General features: G+C 37.7%; 1 protein-coding gene across 1 annotated transcript in view; it reads left to right on the top strand.

The window, feature by feature from the left end:
* Positions 1-17,642, top strand: part of nup188 (nucleoporin 188) — a 102,223-nt gene extending 84,581 nt beyond the window's left edge. Inside the window, exons 38-45 of the mRNA XM_072565593.1 lie at positions 970-1,128; positions 2,445-2,582; positions 2,798-2,872; positions 5,976-6,185; positions 6,983-7,114; positions 8,744-8,817; positions 12,711-12,840; positions 14,243-17,642. Of these exons, the coding sequence (XP_072421694.1) occupies positions 970-1,128; positions 2,445-2,582; positions 2,798-2,872; positions 5,976-6,185; positions 6,983-7,114; positions 8,744-8,817; positions 12,711-12,840; positions 14,243-14,422 (1,098 nt within the window). The 3' untranslated portion in view covers positions 14,423-17,642. The remainder of the gene's footprint in view (positions 1-969; positions 1,129-2,444; positions 2,583-2,797; positions 2,873-5,975; positions 6,186-6,982; positions 7,115-8,743; positions 8,818-12,710; positions 12,841-14,242) is intronic.
* The last annotated feature ends 356 nt before the right edge of the window (positions 17,643-17,998 follow it).

The raw sequence follows: 17,998 nt of genomic DNA, 5'->3' as shown, positions 1-17,998 counted from the left end.
GAACCGTTCTATCATCTTTTCTGCACCCTTTTAAATCCTAAGAGTGGAGCCCAGATCTGAATGCATCTGAATGTTCCAGTTGAGACCATGCCAGTGTTTTATACAGGTTTAATGTAACTTCCTTCCTTTTTATATTTGATGTTTCTGTCATCACTAGGGGAGCAAGTACTGAGCAAACCACTGGGATTAAAGGCAGACAAGTCCCCAGGGCCTGATGATCTGCATCCTAGGCTCTTGGAGGAAGTGGCAGGAGAGATATTGGATCCACTGGTTATAATATTCCACAATTTCCTGGATGCAGGAAAGTTTTGGGAATTGAAAAAAAATGATAATATATTAATGCCCTTATTCAAAAATGGAGAGAGGTGGAAAGCAGAGTCAGTCTCCACAATAGCGCACATACACATACAGCCACATACACAACTTTTCACTGCACCTTTTTGACAGGTTCCACCTTTGACCTGTACAGGACAATGTCTGGGGAAGGGAGGTTTAGTGTACACCCCTGTGTAGAACTCCAGGGAATGTGTGTGGGGAGAGAGAGAGGGGGCAGGAGGTCAGTCATTTGGAGATGCTGCCTGGACTTCCATCAGTCAGGACTGTTCTCAGTAGCATTTCAGGAAGCGGAGTTCATTTTTAATCTTTGTAAGCAAAAGATGCAATCAGTGTTGGAAACCCATCTTTGATGTAATGTTTCTATCGGGACATCGAGATCTCCTTTGGATACGCTGATATTGGGATAATTGGTATTTGGATAATTGCGGTTCCTCTGTATATAACTGGAGGAGGTGTGTTTATAGCTGTATCACAGACTAATGTAATGCATTATTTGTCTATAGTTATGCTAAGCAAGATGGCTTACTAACTTCTGTGTTAATTCAGTTAGGTTGAAATGACTTGAAATAACATGCTGCTTATCGGATCGTAAATGTCTCAACTCTATTTAAAAACATTTTTCCTATAATTCAGACTTTGGGATCCTCCCGCAAGTCTCTGGATGCCCCTTCCTGGCCAGGTGTTTATCGGCTCACCATGTCACTCATGGAAAGGCTTTTAAAATCACTCCGCTACAACTTCCTTTCAGAAGCATTAGATTTTGTTGGGGTTCATCAAGAGCGGATATTGCAGGTGTGGGCAAGTTTTTCTTTTGGAACATTTAAAACTGTACTAACCTTGTCGAATTTCTTAACATTTTCCATAAATTCCAATTCTACATTTGTTTCAACATTTCTGTTTAGCATACTATTGAAGTGGGACATATTTTCTGGGGGGTTGTATTTGCAGCATCCTATTTAATGAATGTGCATAAATTACTTGAAAAATTAAATTCATTGTTACTGAACTGTTTTGCTAATTCTGCCTCTTTTTGAGAAGTTTTCAAAACTGAATGATCTGTATGGAGTAGATGGGGGGAAAACTGTTCCGGTTTGTAAAAGGAATATGAATGAGAGGATTTAAAGGAACTTGCAGATAAAGCAAGGGAGATATGTGAAACTTCTTCACTCAATGAGCAGTTCGGGGGATGAGGAATGCAATGTGTGGAAATGTAGTGGAGGCAGTTTCAATTGAGGTATTCAAGAGGGTATAATATTCCTATATTGGATTAGAAAAGTAATGTGCAAATGTATGGGGGGGGAGCAAAACAAACAGGTAGTTATGTGAATTTGAAAGCGGAGGAACGATGTGCTCTGAATTGTCTCGTGCTGTAGGAGTTTGATTCATTCAGGAGGCTGAATTTGAGGCTACAGTATAAATGCCACTGAAGGACTTGCTGCTCTGATATAACTCTTGATCTATCCATAACCATTTGATATTCAACTAAGAGAGGTGAGAAAGGATGTGCTTTCCCTATAGTTCATTAGATTGATTCCTGAAGTGGATTGTTTTTCAAGTGACAAAAACAGGAATTGCTGGAAAAGCTCAGGTCCGGCTGCATCTGTGGAGAGAAATCAGAGTTAACGTTTCGAGTCGAATGACCCTTCCTCAGAAGTACTCAGAATTGATGTTGACTAAGATTTGAAATATTCAAGACTCAGCTTGATAAATGTTTAGATACTAATGAGGATTGAGGAGGTGTGGATGTGGCAGAAAATCAAATTTTAGTCTGGGCCTTCTTAAATGGTACAATGGGTTAGAATTGCCAAATGCTATATACTCTGTTTGGATGCTCAGATTAGCTATGGATATCTTCCAGGCCACTAGATGGTGCACTTTCCAGAATAATAACGTAGTCTCAGTAACATATCTATCTCACCAACAGTTGCTTTCTGCCTTTTAATCTAGGATTGACATGAAAGAGGTCTTTGAAAAATCCAGTACATTAACAGATGTGTCTAAAGGATGGTTTTAGGTCATTTTAAATTTATGAATAGATGGAGCTTTTAAGCATTATATTGATTTTGTACATCAATGTATCTGTTGTTATCTTTGATCAACCTTCATAGTGCTTGGATGCAGTCCGAAAGGTGCAGAGCTTGGCTTGCCTCGATGAAGTTGATCACACGGTTGGGTTCATTCTTCAGCTCTCTAACTTCATCAAAGAGTGGCGTTTTCACCTGCCACAGCTCCTTAGAGATGTACAGGTATGCTTTCGCTCAAGCATTTTGTAATCTGGAATTTCAGTGATCACTTCCTCTTCTCAAATAATTGAAAATTGAAATCCTTTCAATGCACTGTTCCAGTTGAGCTATTTAATCAAATGTAATCAGAGGTAAGAACCTCAGCGTTTTTCATCTTAATCTCCAGTGCAGGACAAGTGAAAGTTGTTGTAGTTAACCACCTTTTCTGTGTATTTCAGGTGAACCTATGTTACCTATGTCAGACATGCACTTTTCTGCTTCATAGTCCAAAGGTGCTTCAGCATTATTTGCAGGTCAGTACATATTGTCTTTTAATTTGACTTGAACTATGATTGTCAAATGTCAAATATTTAATACCTTAGTTTAAAGTTAATTGCTTTGAGATGATATGGTTGCTAAATTTGCTAATGGTACAAAGATTGAAAATAAATTGTGAACAGAGAATAGACTGTACAAGTGGATATATTGTGGATAGGTTGTGAGTAGGCAAAATTTTGGCAGATGGAATTGTCCACTTGGGCAGGAAGGTTAGAAAAGCAGCATATTATTTAAACAGAAAAAGATTGCAGAACTAGGAGGCATGAGGTATCTGGGACTCCTGATACATGAATCACAAATGAATGTGTGCAGGATCAACAAATGATTTGGAATCAAACTGTTAGATTTATTGGAGGAAAGGAATATAAAATTTGGGACACTTTGCTACAATGGTGTAGAGCTTTGAGGCTACATTGAAGTGCTGTGTACAGATTTGTTCTTCTAATCTCCAAAGGATATAAATGCAATAAAAACAATTCAGAGAAGGTTCATTTAACTGATACCTTGGATGGAGTTGGTTTATCTAATGAGGAAATGTTGATGTTGGATGTTTTTCCCTTGTGGAAAAGACCAGAACTAGAGGGTACGGTTTAAAAATTAAGGGTCTCCAGTTTAAGATGGAGATGAGAAAGAAAGTTTTCCTCAGTTGTGAGTATTTGGAACTCTTTTATAGAGTCATAGAGATGTACACATGGAAACAGACCCTTGGGTCCAACCCGTCCATGCCGACCAGCTATCCCAACCCAATCTAATTCCACCTGCCAGCACCCGGCCCATATCCCTCCAAACCCTTCCTGTTCATATACCCATCTAAATGCCTCTTAAATGTTGCAATTGTAGCAGCCTCCGCCACTTCCTCTGGCAGCTCATTCCATACACATACCACACTCTGTGTGAAAAGGTTGCACCATAGGTCTCTTTTATTATCTTTCCCCTCTCACCTAAACCTTTCCCTCTAGTTCTGGACTCCCTGACCCCAGGGAAAAGACTTTGCCTATTTACCCTATTCATGCCCCTCATAATTTTGTAAACCTGTATAAGGTCACTCCTAAGAATCCAACGTTCCAGGGAAAATAGCCCCAGTCTGTTCAGCCTCTCCCTATAGCTCAAATCCTCCAACCCAGGCAACATCCTTTTCTGAACCCTTTCATGTTTCACAGCATCTTTCCGATAGGAAGACCAGAATTGCAATATTCCAACAGTGGCCTAACCAATGTCCTGCACAGCTGCAACATGACCTCCCAACTCTTGTACTCAGTAGTCTGACCAATAAAACGCCACCTTCACTCTCCTATCTACCTGCGACTCCACTTTCAAGGAGCTATGAACCTGCACTCCAAGGTCTCTTTGTTCACAAACACTCCCTAGGACCTTACCAGTAAGTGTATTAGTCGCGTAAAATTTAGTTTCCCAAAATGCAGCACATCACATTTATCTGAATTAAACTCCATCTGCCACTTCTCAGACCATTGGCCCATCTGGTCAAGATCCTGTTGTAAACTGAGGTAACCCCCTTCACTGTCCACTACACCTCCAATTTTGGTGTCACCTGCAAACTTACTAACTGTATCTTTTATGCTCGCATCCAAATCATTCATGTAAATGACAAAAAGTAGAGGACCCAGCACTGATCCTTGTGGCACTCCACTGGTCACAGGCCTCCAGTCTGAAAAATAACCCTCCACCACCACCCTCTGTCTTCTACCTTCGAGCCAGTTCTGTATCCAAATGGCTAGTTCTTCCTGTATTCGGTGAGATCTAACCTTGCTAATCAGTCTCCCATGGGGAACCTTGTCAACCGCCTTACTGAAGTCCATATAGATCACATCTACTGCTCTGCCCTCATCAATCCTCTTTGTTACTTCCTCAAAAAACGCAATCCAGTTTGTGAGATATGATTTTCCGCAGAGAGTAGTGGGGATGGGAGTCATTGAATGCTATGACAGAGCAGGATAGATTCTTGACTAACAAGGGAGTCTGTGGTTATTCGGGCTAATCAAAACTATAGCACTGATGATCTTAATAAATTGGCAGGGCAAGCTAGAGGGTCTGATCTATTCTTGGTCTTAAATCATATGTTCAAATGTATGATTTGAGCCTTTATGTAAAAGCATTGTGTGTTAATTTGAATCTTGAGTTGTGGGTTTTATGAATGAAATGACATAACCAATCCACTTGCTAACCTTTTCCCAGTGGATCAGGTTTAGAAACCAGCTGACCAAAACAGAAAAACACATTCTTTAATTTGTCCCTCTAATCCAGAGGGTTACTTCCTGCCCTAGAGCCTTACAAGTGAAGACAATCCAGGTTCTGTTGCTACTGTGGGCAGAATCACAACAACAGATTTCTACTCTGGATGCCCTTACTTGAAAGTATTGTGGATAGTCAGCTTATGATAGGGTTACCTTGGATGAAGTCTTTCAAAATTAGCACTCACCATGCATGTGTAACATGAATAATGGCCGTAGGGCGAATGACAGTGGAAATCAATGAGGAAGTTAAACATTTTGAGAGAAGAGGATGGATGGGGGTGTGGGGGTCGTGGAGAATGTCAGCTAGGGTTTTAAATAAAGACAGTACTTGAATTTGATTTTGTACAGGATTTCAGAGACTGAGTGAAATCTATTACAAACTCCTTACAGAAAGTTGACTTCTAATACTTTTATTTCTGGCTGTTGTAGATGACCTTATTTGTTCATGAGGCAAATCTTGGACAAGAAATTTTTCATTTTTAGAAGCGATTTTGGGGGTTTCTCTCAGATACATTGTTGTAGATGATAAAAAATTTGAAATAATTGGAAATTAAATGTTTGGCTGCTGCATATGTTTAAATCAAGTTGTCCATATATGGAAGTGCTGTGATGATGAAATTGGCAATTCTTGTATAAAAACGCATTGGGATAGTCTCAGTTGAGACTTCAATGACATTGGTGTACAGTGTACATGCATTGCAAGTTTAGTCAAGAAAGTGAAGCCACTCGTCAGAATGAGGGAGCGTTTCTATGTTTTAAAAGTTGAATATGTAACCTCTAGGAGAAAATGAACAGTATTTTTTGCCAAATATAATTGCCTTCACAGGTGAAGAATGGTGACACTATTCCATCTGCAATTCTCCCTCGACAACCAAAATCCATTCAGACTCTAACGAAACAACAAAACACAGAAAAAGAGGAAATGGAGCAGCGTGCACTGCTGAAAGTCCAGTCTAGTCTGCTTGGGATTCTGAGTAAGACATTAGCAGCTGTTCGACATTTTACCCCAGATCTCTCCCAGATACTGCTAGACCAGGTAAATAACTGTTGCCTAAGAATTCCTGCAATAAACATAGCTGATTATTAAAAGCAAAAATAGTTTGATGCTGTTTGTTACTGAGAGTTCCAGTGTGATGCCTCACTAGTATAATATGCTGGAATCATGGTCCATATAAATTTATAAATTTTCCATGCCTTTCTTGGCAGCGTGGTCATGAAATGCACAGTCTTATGAATAGGACTTTGTGTGGGAATGAAGTCTATTAAGTATTAAGCATTGAAATCACTTACACTGGTAAACTACACAAGTAGTTTATTTGATGACCTGATGGTATTATTGCTAGGCTATTAAACCAGAAGCTCAGCTCATGATCTGGGGACCTGGGTTTGAATCCCACAATTGTCAGTTGCAACTTGAATTCAATAAAGTTAAGAACCTACTGATGACCATGAAAGCATTGTTGATCATCAAAGACCCTCCTCTGTACAGAAGGAAATCTGCCATCCTCAGCCAGTCTGGTCTATGTGTGATTGACTCTCAACTGCCCTGTAAAATGGCCTAGCAAGTCATTCAGTTCAAGGGCTGCTAGGAACGGACAATAAGTGCTGGCCACCCAGCAATGTCCATGTCGCACGAGTGAATACCAAAGAGTTATCGGCTCACCTATTATATTGAAGCATGTGTATGGGCATTTGGACTGAAAAGAATCATTCTGCTGGAATCTCACCTACTGGTGCCATGACTCTGTTTGCCAAATACATAATGTAGAAGAATGCTAATGAACACCTTTCCTTCTTTCCTTTGTATATAATGTTGTTGTTTCATTTGTATAGTCCCTGGATCTGGCTGAATATGATATGCTTTTTGTCCTGAGCTTTACGACTCCGGCATTTGATTCTGATGTTGCTCCGTCATTTGGTACTCTACTAGCAACTGTGAACGTTGTCTTGAACATGCAGGGAGAGGTAAGATTTTGAAGCGTCATGACCTTAATATGATGATCCAATGACACATGAATCAGTGGCTGAAAGTCTGGACTACAGATATTCAGTTTTTTGATTTTATTTTACATTTTGCATTTTATCTTCAGAGGTTCCAGCTGCCTTCTCAGAGTAATGAATGCATGCAGCCTTTGCTGTATCTAATTTTCTGCATTATCAAATCAGTGACACTTGCTAGAGTATAGTTCCCAAACTCTGGCAGTTTTCCATTATGTCGTGATCATTTTTCTTTTGTGAGCCTTGACTGTGACCATTTAGTTTGAATGAGACTACCAGATATTCTTACTGTAATTTCAGAATTTCAGCAAAGCTTACTTGGAGACAGAGTCAAACTGTAATGCCAACATTGCTATCCTGTCAAGATCTGATAAGTCAGTACAGCTTGGGGATCTAATGCATGTTGTTCATTTGAATGCCTTAAACCATCAGGAAATCTCAAGAGTGAGCTATGTTCAGATGTTTAAACTGTTCCAGCCTTTTAATGTAAAAGAAATGCATTGTCAACTTATTCATGGCGATTACTTGCTTATAGGATTAAGTATCTATTCCGTGTATATGATATAAAATGTGTTGTCATTTATACAAGTTGCTGGACATAGTAACAAAGAAGGAAAAGCATTTTAGGGATTTATATTCATTTCCTGCCAGAGCTATTTATGGTCTAATTTATGTCAGGATCTACCTCAAAAATTGCCTTTTAATTGATTTCAGGATTGATCTGTGTAGCAATTCGACATCTTGGCCTTAAATATACACCAATGATGGATCCAAATTACTGGAATAGTATATTGTATATTATGTGGGACACTGTTTTTGTATTTTGTCCAAAGATGTTCTATCCTATGCTATGAACAATGTTGTGGCATTTGTGTTAGCTTAATATTGTAACTGCACCTCTAAGATTTGACTGTACCTACTCTGCTCATCACAAACTATTTTTCAATTTAACTTATGAAAAGTTTCTTCCGCACCCCTGTAGAATATTATGTGAATGGTAATTGGAAGACTAGGAGACACAACTATTTTTATCCTTTGTTTCAAAACTATAGTAACCATGGAACAATTTCAGGAAGAGCTCACCTTTTCAAATTTTTTTACATTGTTTACAACTATGTTTGTTTCTGAGAGCACCTGTAGCAACAATCAGTTTCTTGTGATTTTTAGATAAAATGCATAATTGAGAAATATCTCCGGTGTGAGAGTGCATTTTATTTTCCCCGTAGACTCTTTGTGATTAATAAATTGAAGCTTCACTTCATCTGGAAACCCCAGAAATAGGAATGGATGCAATGTTGCCGCTTCTAATGGTTATCCATTGACTTCTGCTGGCACATCTGTTCTGAATGTTCTGGATTTTTAAACGATTGTTTAAGCCCTTCCTGAATGGTCTGTTTCAAACTGGCTTATGAAGGATGATCAGCTGAGTGAGTTACCAGAAGGCAGCCACCACAAATAGAACTTAAAGGAACGGGAAACCTAAATACACAGGCTTACAAATAGTAAATATATGCACACTAATATTTTCGTTGTCTTGGATTGGAAGATGGCATGCATGCTATACTTCTGCATCTAAATGCTTTTCATTCTTTGTAGATTGATAAGAAGAAGGAGCCCGTATCTTTGAATGTGGGACCACTGACTTCAACTGAAGAGGCAAAGTCATTAAAGTAAGTTTAAAAGGCAAGACTCTTGCATTTTAACTTAGACTGCAATCTCGTGAAACAGTTCACTGCCAGCTGCAGTATCTCATCAGCATTGAATGAAGTTTGTTTAGGTGATAGACTATTAGAAAAACAAACACAGTTAATTCAGTCTATGTGGGAACAAACTAAGAAACAATTTACCATGAAATTTGGCATTCTACTTTGGGAAAATCTGAGACGAGCAGTGTATAAATCAGACTCCAAGCATTGGTTACAGCTGTCTATTGTATTCTTGTGTGTTGAATTTGTTGTTGACCTAGTATATATAAATATTATTGTCTGAATGATTATTTGAAGTGCTGGTTATGAAGTCATAGAATTCGAGTTGACCATGAATAAATAGAAATTGTCTGACAAATTAACTTTTTAAAAGATAGAGGTAGTACCAAATGACTCGTAAAATCACTTGTGTAACCATCTTCCCTTTCCCTTATGACGCAGATGTAATTTGCATATATTTCAGTAGTGGTATAAAATAGCTGCTAAATCCTTTATGCCAGAATGTAATGAACACTTCTGTCACACCAAGCTCTGCCCTTTGAGCACTATAGAAAACTGTCCAGATGAGTAAGCAAGCACTGTGGGCACATCTTTACTCTGTAATTTTGTAAACTTTTGTTACTGGTGCCTCTGTGATTTGGCCACTAACTTAAATAGAGGTACTGATTGTCTAATGTGCAAACTGTTAGTTTGGATTTTTGAGAACAAAAGCTTTATATTTGTCCTTAAGCGTACACATTGCTGTCAAAGCGGAACTCGCTGTTTGAATTTGCACATCTCCGATTTTGTGCAACTGAGTGTCTGCCGAGGTCTTCAGATGTCACTAAAAGCTGCCTACATAGTGTAGAGTTGCATATAGACCAGATTAAACAGCAATGGCAATTTCCATGAACCTTTTGTGAACGTTAGGTTTTTTACAACAATCCAGTACATTTATTCTTGTGCTTTTTTTGTTCATGGCACGTGGCATTGCTGGATAGACCAATATTTATTGCCTCTCAACTTAAACACTGCAAATAAGAAACCTCAACATTGAGCTTCTGTCTTGGACTCATCAAGACTGAAGTACAAGAAATGCAATGCAATCATTCAATGAAGGGCAGTGGAGACCACCAATCTCTGCTGCATTCCCATAACAGTCCAACAAATCAGAGTTATTCCTGCTTGTTTTGATTTTAATTAGTTAAGTAAAACTGTTCCTGTAGCATCATTAATCTAATTATAGTCCAATCAATCGGCACCCTCTTATGCAGTGAGTTAGTCACAGAGCTATAGGTAGTGATGTCCCATGCCACCACTGCCACACGTTTGTCTGTGGTTGAGGTTGTTGCAGGTTTGAAAGATGCTATTGTATTGCTGTAGTGCATCTTGTAGATACTGCAGTATCTCAATAGTGGAGAAAGTGAAATGTTGAATGTCGTAATCAAGTGGACTCCCTTGTCCTAGATTCTATCAAGCTGTTTATGTTGTTGAAGCTTCAAGCATTCAAACAAGTGGAGAATATTTCATAGTATGCTTGTGGACAAGCACTGGGGAGGTCCGGGGTGAATTACTAAATTCATAGCGTATGACTTTCTCATGTGGCTGCTCCAGTTCAGTCTCTGTTCAATGGTAACCCCAACGATGTAGATAATAGGGGATTCAGTGACAGTAACACCATTGAACACCAAGGGCAATTGTTAAGATTTTCTCCTGTTGGAGATGATAATTGCCTAGCACTTGTGTGCTATGTTACTTAGCATTTATCAACCTAAGCTGGGATGTTCCCCATGTCTTGCTGTGTCTGGATTTGGGCTGCTTCAATTCTGAAGAGTTGTGGATGTTGTTGGACAGTGCAGTCATCAGTTAACATTCCTATTTCTGATCTTGTCATGGATAGAGGTGACACAGGTGATAGTTGAGCTGAGAACGCCACCCCGAAAAGTTTCTTCTGTGATATCCTTGGACTTGCAGCAACTACAGCAAAGCTCCTTTTATGATCGAAGTTGGAGCTTTCCTCCCAATCTGACTCCCATTTTGCAGTGGCGGCTTGATGCTATAGTCAGTCAAATTACATTGATGTCAAGGGCAGTCACACTTCTCTAACCTCTGGGTTTCAACATTTTTGATCATATTCTGAACAAAGTTGTAATGAGGTCAGGAGCAAGGTGGCCCTGACTGAACCTGAACTGAGCTACAGTTAAGTTGTTGAGCAAATCTGGCTTAATAGCATTCTCAACCCTTTCCATCACTTTGCTGATTGAGACTTGACTGATAGTGTAGTAATTAGCTTTCTCTGGACATAACTTGGCAGTTTTCCATATTGCCAGTTGGATGCCACTATTGTAGCTGTATTGCATCAGCTTGGATGCAATTGGGCTAGTTCTGGAACACTACTTCAGTACCATTGCTGGAATGTTGTCATGATTTGCTTAATTTACTGAATTTAATTTCAAATCTCACATTTTAGGATTTCTGGGTTCTAATATCAACAATAAATTTGGATAACATTAAATGTGAACTATTTCAGATTGTTTAGTGCTCATTTCTATTTAATGCATTCAGAATTATTTTTGAAGTAAATATTTCCACAAGGGATACCAATCTCTGCATTGTTCCAATTTTGTGTGTCATGGACTGTAGTAAACAATGCGGTATCTACTAATTCTATTTGGCGTAGGTTCAGTGGTTAAGGCCCTTTCCCAAGTGTTTGCATGTCTCCTTATAGCATCCTTTCTGCCTTTTCGTCTGAGGTCTGCCTTTATTCTATGGGAATATGTTGGTTCATTTTTATAAACCTGCCATTGTAATAACTGGTTGGGGGAAGGGGGCATTATCAGCATAATCCACACCCAAGGGGAAAAAAAAATCTTAAAAACCCAAAGGTGTAAACTGCATTGATGTTGGGAATTGGAAATGACGACAAAAGTTTTGATATGTGTGGCGACTGTATGATCTGCAATTCCTCAAGTCTTTCATATCACAACTGGAGATTATTTCTATTCTATTGCATTGCTGACTAAACTTACCATGAGTTAAATGTAATCATTTAGGTGGATTTATTTCCATCATGAGCTTGGAGATTTGTAAAGAGAAAATTCTTTGCAGTTCCCAGACCACACGTGTTGTATAGCTTTAAATTCTTGTCTAAGAGCCAAAGTTTTATGATCGAGGAGGGTAATTTAATACATACCAGCTGTTGTTTGGTTTATTACAAGGCTTATATTTGCTCAAAATTCAAATATCTGTCATTTACCTATGCTGTAATATTTTGTATGGTTTTAAACTAATATTTACAAAAAAAAAATCAGACCACCGTCCAAACTTTCAGCAGATTCACATGCTGGTAACGTTGAAGGAGCCTTGACTCAGTGATTGAACATTCAGTCATATTGGAATGGTTTGAAACTCCATTCCAAAGACTGAAACATCAGCTTAAATTATGTGCTGAAATGTTGTACAGAGTTGAGAATGTAAGCTGCATCCCTGTGTGCGCTCAGCCAAAAGATTTATGGCACCAGTTGAACAAGAATGGGGAAGTTTTCCAAGTCCAAGTTTTCATTTATCCTGTAACCAAGACTATACAAAACAGTGTAGTCTGAAGTGTCTGCTATGCTTTTCCATGAAAAAAATTAGGCATATCTAAATGTATATTCTATACTTTGAAGGGTTAGTTGCCGTTCCTCAAATTATCTTTTAATCTCATTTTTCTGATTATTACTTTGCAAATTTCTGCCATTTTTCCAACTTGCTTTTCTGACTAATAGTGTTCCAATCTCTTTAGTGACTAAATTCATGAAATTAAAGATGGCCTTAATAAATGCAAGTTCCATTTTTCCCTTCCCTAATTAAGCTAATCAAATTCTCTTGCACTGAAGGTCCCTTCTGATGTTCACAATGGAAAACTGTTTCTATGTGCTGATTTCACAAGCAGTCCGTTATCTGAAGGATCCATCTGTTCACTCACGTGACAAGCAGAGGATGAAGCAAGAACTAAGTTCAGAACTGGTAACTTTTCAGTTTTACACTGCTCTTAAATTGTTTAATAATTACAAGTAATACTGTGAGTTAGCCACTCTCTCAAAATGCAACTACCTTGATATCTAACTTGTTTCCTCATTTGAACACATTCTGAAAAGACTTAATAGGAAAAAAAACTTCATAAATTGTTGTAAGGTACATTGAGGAAAAATTGTAATTTCTTCCATTTACCAATGTTGGCAAGAGTTGGCTACAAGTATAAATCAGATTCACCTTTTATGTTCTTTTTTGCCAACATCTAAAGCAAATCAAAGCAGGAAAATATAGTGCGCATGCGCATGATAGAATTTCCTATTCCCTCCATTTCTTGTTTGAGTTTTTGTTTCCAATTCTGATCCTTATTCACACTTGTTTCTTTTAAGCATTTTTATCTGTGGTCTTTAATGTTAATTATCAATTTACATGAAGTATACTTCTGCTTGGAACCCAAATTGTATTGTGGAATTGGTGAGAGTTGAAATGTTCTCATCAGAAATTTGTACAGCTGCTTTAATTTTATCACCGTGTTTATAGAAAATTTAAAGCCATACTAACAAATAAAATTGAGAGTTTATAGGTGCATTATACTAGAGAGGACATTAAAATATTTGTCATGTTATCAAAACTGAAAAGTGAATAATTTGGATACCTGAATGCAATTCTGCTGTTTATTCAGTATGGAGGTAAGTATAACAAAATTGATGTGTGTACGAGAAGGTCAAGATGGCTTGTGTAATTTGGTCACAAGTAATTTCCCATTGCTTATTAAACCTAGATTAAGTCTTCTGAGACCAAGGGGTCACACATTTAAGACAAATGAAGAAATTTCTACTGAGGGTTGTGAATCTGGAACTCTGATAGAATTTGTTGAGGCTGGATCATGAAGCACAACAAACTGGTGATATTAGTGCTGGACTGCCAATCTGGGGACTCATGATGGAATCTTGCCATTGCATATGGTAGGATTTCAATTCAATTAAAAAAAACTTGAATTAAGACTAATCCACTGTTAATTGTTTGGAAAACTCATCTGGTTCCCTAATGTCCTTTTGGTAAGGAAACTGCCATCCTTACCTGGTCTAGCCTATATGACTCCAGACCCATATGTGGTTGACTCTTAACTGTCCTCTAGTCAATTAGGGATGAGAAATAAATGTTGGTCTAGCCAGTGATGCCCTCATCTTGTGATTGAATTTGATAAAAAGCAAATGGATCCATTCTGGAATATTGGTGTACAACTACAGATGAATTAATAAAGCACCTGTACTTTGTGTTTAGAGCTTAATGTTTAGACAAAGAAATAAGCAACTTTGTATTAGAAAATATGCTAAAGAACTTAGTTTTATTTAAATTTACTTAATGCCATATTCATTGTCTACTACTGTTTCAGAGTACAGTTTTGTCCAGTATTTCCCGCTATTCACGTCGTGGTACACCATGTTCCCCTGCTGCGGCCCTACTGATGTCTCCTGCGAGCAAATCCACCTGCTCCGTATCCAAGTTGAGTCCTGAGAATCAGGAACCGTTAATCCAGCTTGTCCAGGCCTTTGTTCGACAGATCCAGAGATAGAATAGGAGCAACCATTGTTAGACTTCGATGCTTTCCAGCTCTGGACTACATACTACTTCATTTGCAGCAGTTTTTACTGACCAAAGCTCATGTGAATATCTCCGAATAGAACTTCAGCTACTTTAATTGAAAATGTTTATTTTTGGTGAACAGTTTTCAGTTGTACTAATTTCTCTCAAAGTTAAAAGGATAGAATTACATTACAAATATAATCAAGACAGCCTATTAGATAGAATAAATGGTAGCTGTTCCTAAACAATTGAAGATTTGTACAGTAGTATCTGCTGTTAGTTTTGTGACAGTAGAGATGCAGTTAAGTCATTTGAGACTTTCTCTTGTAGAACTGTAATGGAGGTGGTCAAGAAAAAAAATCATTCTGAAGGGATAACATGCTGTGTCACAGTAACATTTTTATAAAGTGTCTTTAATTCCAGTTTTATTATAAATGTGAAACATATTCACCAGTGAAAGCTGCCACAGAAACAACACTCCCTCGTTGGGTTACAAGCATCTCTGTTGAGACCCTTGTCAAGAAATGTTTCAGATTGGTTAGGAGTGCCATGACAGTTTACAGTTATTCTTTACTTTATATACCACACAGTTCATTCTTTGGGCATTTTCTGTAGATCTAACCAGTGAATCTTAGATATGCATTTACAGCTGCTTGTTCATTACTGGATATTTTCAGATTTGATTAGAGGAGCTACCTGAACAAAGGACTGGCAGTTCAAATAAGCAACATAGCTCTTGTAGAGGAAATCAAAACAATTTTAACAACTTATGATTTTGACCAGATGCACTCATTTTTACTTGAGAGATTTTGCAATAACTCACAGCAGCATTGTGAGACTGTACTGTCAGAAGTCACAGGGGTAGGGGGAGGAGCTATTTTCCTCAGGCTGTAAAGTGACCATGGCATGCAGACCACAACTTTATACTAGTGCTTTCTTCAGTGAAGAAAACAACTTTTTTCTAGAGGCCTTCTCCAGTAGTAGCTAATAATTTTTAAAAAGCTTAACAGATTTCCTGATGCAGACAATACTACAACTCAAATATTCAACCTGGGTCCAAGTTTTGCCAAATAGACTGGCCATCTCATTGTCCTTGATGGTAGGGAATTTTTTGGCAGGGATTATAGTGATGAAAGAAATTTTTAAAGTAAATTTCAATGATTATGGCCACTAATTTATTATTAAACCAAATCATAGAATAGAATTCTCAAACACTGGTTTGAAAGGTGTATTCTGGTAATAAAGACACTAAATTTAACAAGAAGCAACCATTTGTCGTAACATCAGTGAAATTTTGAATCCTGTAGGATAAAGTTTAGACTTTTCGGTCACTAACTGCCCCAATAATTGTAATAGACACAAGCAACTTAATTGAAAGATTCATCTTGCAGTCACTTTATGAAACTGCAATTCATTTGTAACTTGTTGGGACAATTGTTTAATTCTAGCCTTGTACAATGTTCATATACCTTTCTGTGATGGTTTTACAGTTTTTAAAGCTTTTAAAAAGCTGAAGAATAAACTTAATCTTGTAATGGTTCCTGATTTTTTTTCTGGTCTGATCAAATAACATTACATTTTTACTTGGCTTAAATGCTCTTGTAGGTGCAAACATATTGCTGTCATAATTCTACCTGATGTCAAATATTATGACAATTTGGCACATGGTGGGATTTCATCAGAACTACTCAGATGACTGCAAGTTAATTCCTTCATAGCATTTTGTTTTTTTTAAAACTTACTGCAACACCAAAGCTTGGCAAAATAAATTGCACTTCAATTAAATTTAAATCACTTCCTTATTTTATCTTCTGCATCCAATACCCTGCCTTCTCAAGTTATAATTATGATTTGCTTATGCCAGTACTAATATAGTTCTTCCTTCATTGCCCAAGCTCAAGGCTGTTATTTGCAATCAGGATGCTGAGAGCTCATTTTATTTTAATAACTGTGCAACATGAACAGAGCTGCCATTCCATGTGACACTGAAGGACCTTTAAAGTATTTTTCTAAATTATTGCAAATCATGTTTCAATTATTTAACAATTGGGATTTAATATCATTTTGTTTGGCTGTAAGGAACATTCCTAACAAATGTGCATATACATGTGTTTTAGTTTTACTGTACTATTACTGCATTGAAGTTTTCAAATGTTATATTTAAAAAGTAAGAGCAATTTTCCAGATTCTAAATTGCAGTTGTTCTTGTTCCAACTTCACAAAGGAAAATAAATGAGGGTTTTTTTCCAAAACAAACTTTATGCAAAGTCAATTGACTTTTGTACAGAAATAGTAATTTAGAAGTACTATGAAAAAGTGCAATATGACCACTGTAGGAGCGGTATGGTACAGTGGTTAGCACTGCTGCCTCACAGCACCAGTGTCCCAGGTTCAATTTCCACCTTGGACAACTGTCTGGAGTTTGCACATTCTCTCCATGTCTGCGTGGGTTTCCTCCCACATTCCAAAGATGTGCAGGTTAGCTGAACTGGCCAGAAGTGTTAAGTGGATTAATCAGGGGTAAATGTAGGGGAATGGGTCTGGGTGGGTTGCTCTTTAGAGGGTCAGTGTGGACTTGTTGGACGGAGGCCCGGTTTCCATACTGTAGGGAATTTAATCTAATTTAACTATTTATATTGAAGCAGTAAAGTTGGTCTGAACTGAGCCTTTTTTCCAGACACAGTTCATTATTATTGGATAGCTTCATTGTTATCTAGTTTGTATTTTTAAATTCATGTTTTAAGTAAATAACTGACCCTGTTGTACTCAGGTAAACAAGTCACTAGGAAACTATAAGATATAAGATAGGGCATTTTTTTCCCCCAAGAGTTTCAGAGGGGTGACCTTAGATGTTTATAAAACCATAGCCAAGGTCTTTTACCTTAAAAGTTATGCCCTGTAGTTTTGGACTCTTCTACAGCGGGGGAAAAGAGTTAAAAGGGATCAGAGGTAACTATTTCATGTAAGAGGTTGGTGCATAAATGGAAGTAGTGGTAGAGGCAGGTACAAATGCAACATTTAATAGACACCTAGGTGGGTGTACCAAATAGGAAAGGTTTAAGAGGGATTAGATTAGTTTAGGATGTCTGTTTGGCATGGATAAGTTGGACCAAAGGCTTAGGTTTCACAACTACCTTATTTAATAGTATTGTATATGAAACAAGCTTATTGTGTTTTTCTTATTGCAATAAAAGTAATTAAGAGTTTAATGTCTATGATCAGATGGTTTTTTTTCAGACTAATATAAGGAACTTCAACTTGCATCTGAACTGAGTAGTGCTTTCATATCTAGAAGTGACATTGACCTGTCCTTGTACTTTATGCATTCAGCTAACTGGTCTCTGCATTTTTGCATCATATCACCTTGATCACTCTTTTAGTGATTTAGTTAAACTTCTTGAATTACTATATTAGAATTACTATATTTTCAAGCTTGTTCATTCCTACCTTAATATGATTTTTAGTAATTCTTCAAACCTGTGGTGAAATGACATACTTTGATATGCTTTAGAAAATGAAGCTCAGTTGAAGTGAGCAGAAGGACACGGACACAGGATTGAACATT

Source organism: Chiloscyllium punctatum, chromosome 49 (genome assembly GCF_047496795.1).
Source record: "Chiloscyllium punctatum isolate Juve2018m chromosome 49, sChiPun1.3, whole genome shotgun sequence".
Lineage (NCBI taxonomy): Eukaryota > Metazoa > Chordata > Chondrichthyes > Orectolobiformes > Hemiscylliidae > Chiloscyllium > Chiloscyllium punctatum.
This window is presented reverse-complemented; position numbering and strand designations above follow the sequence as displayed.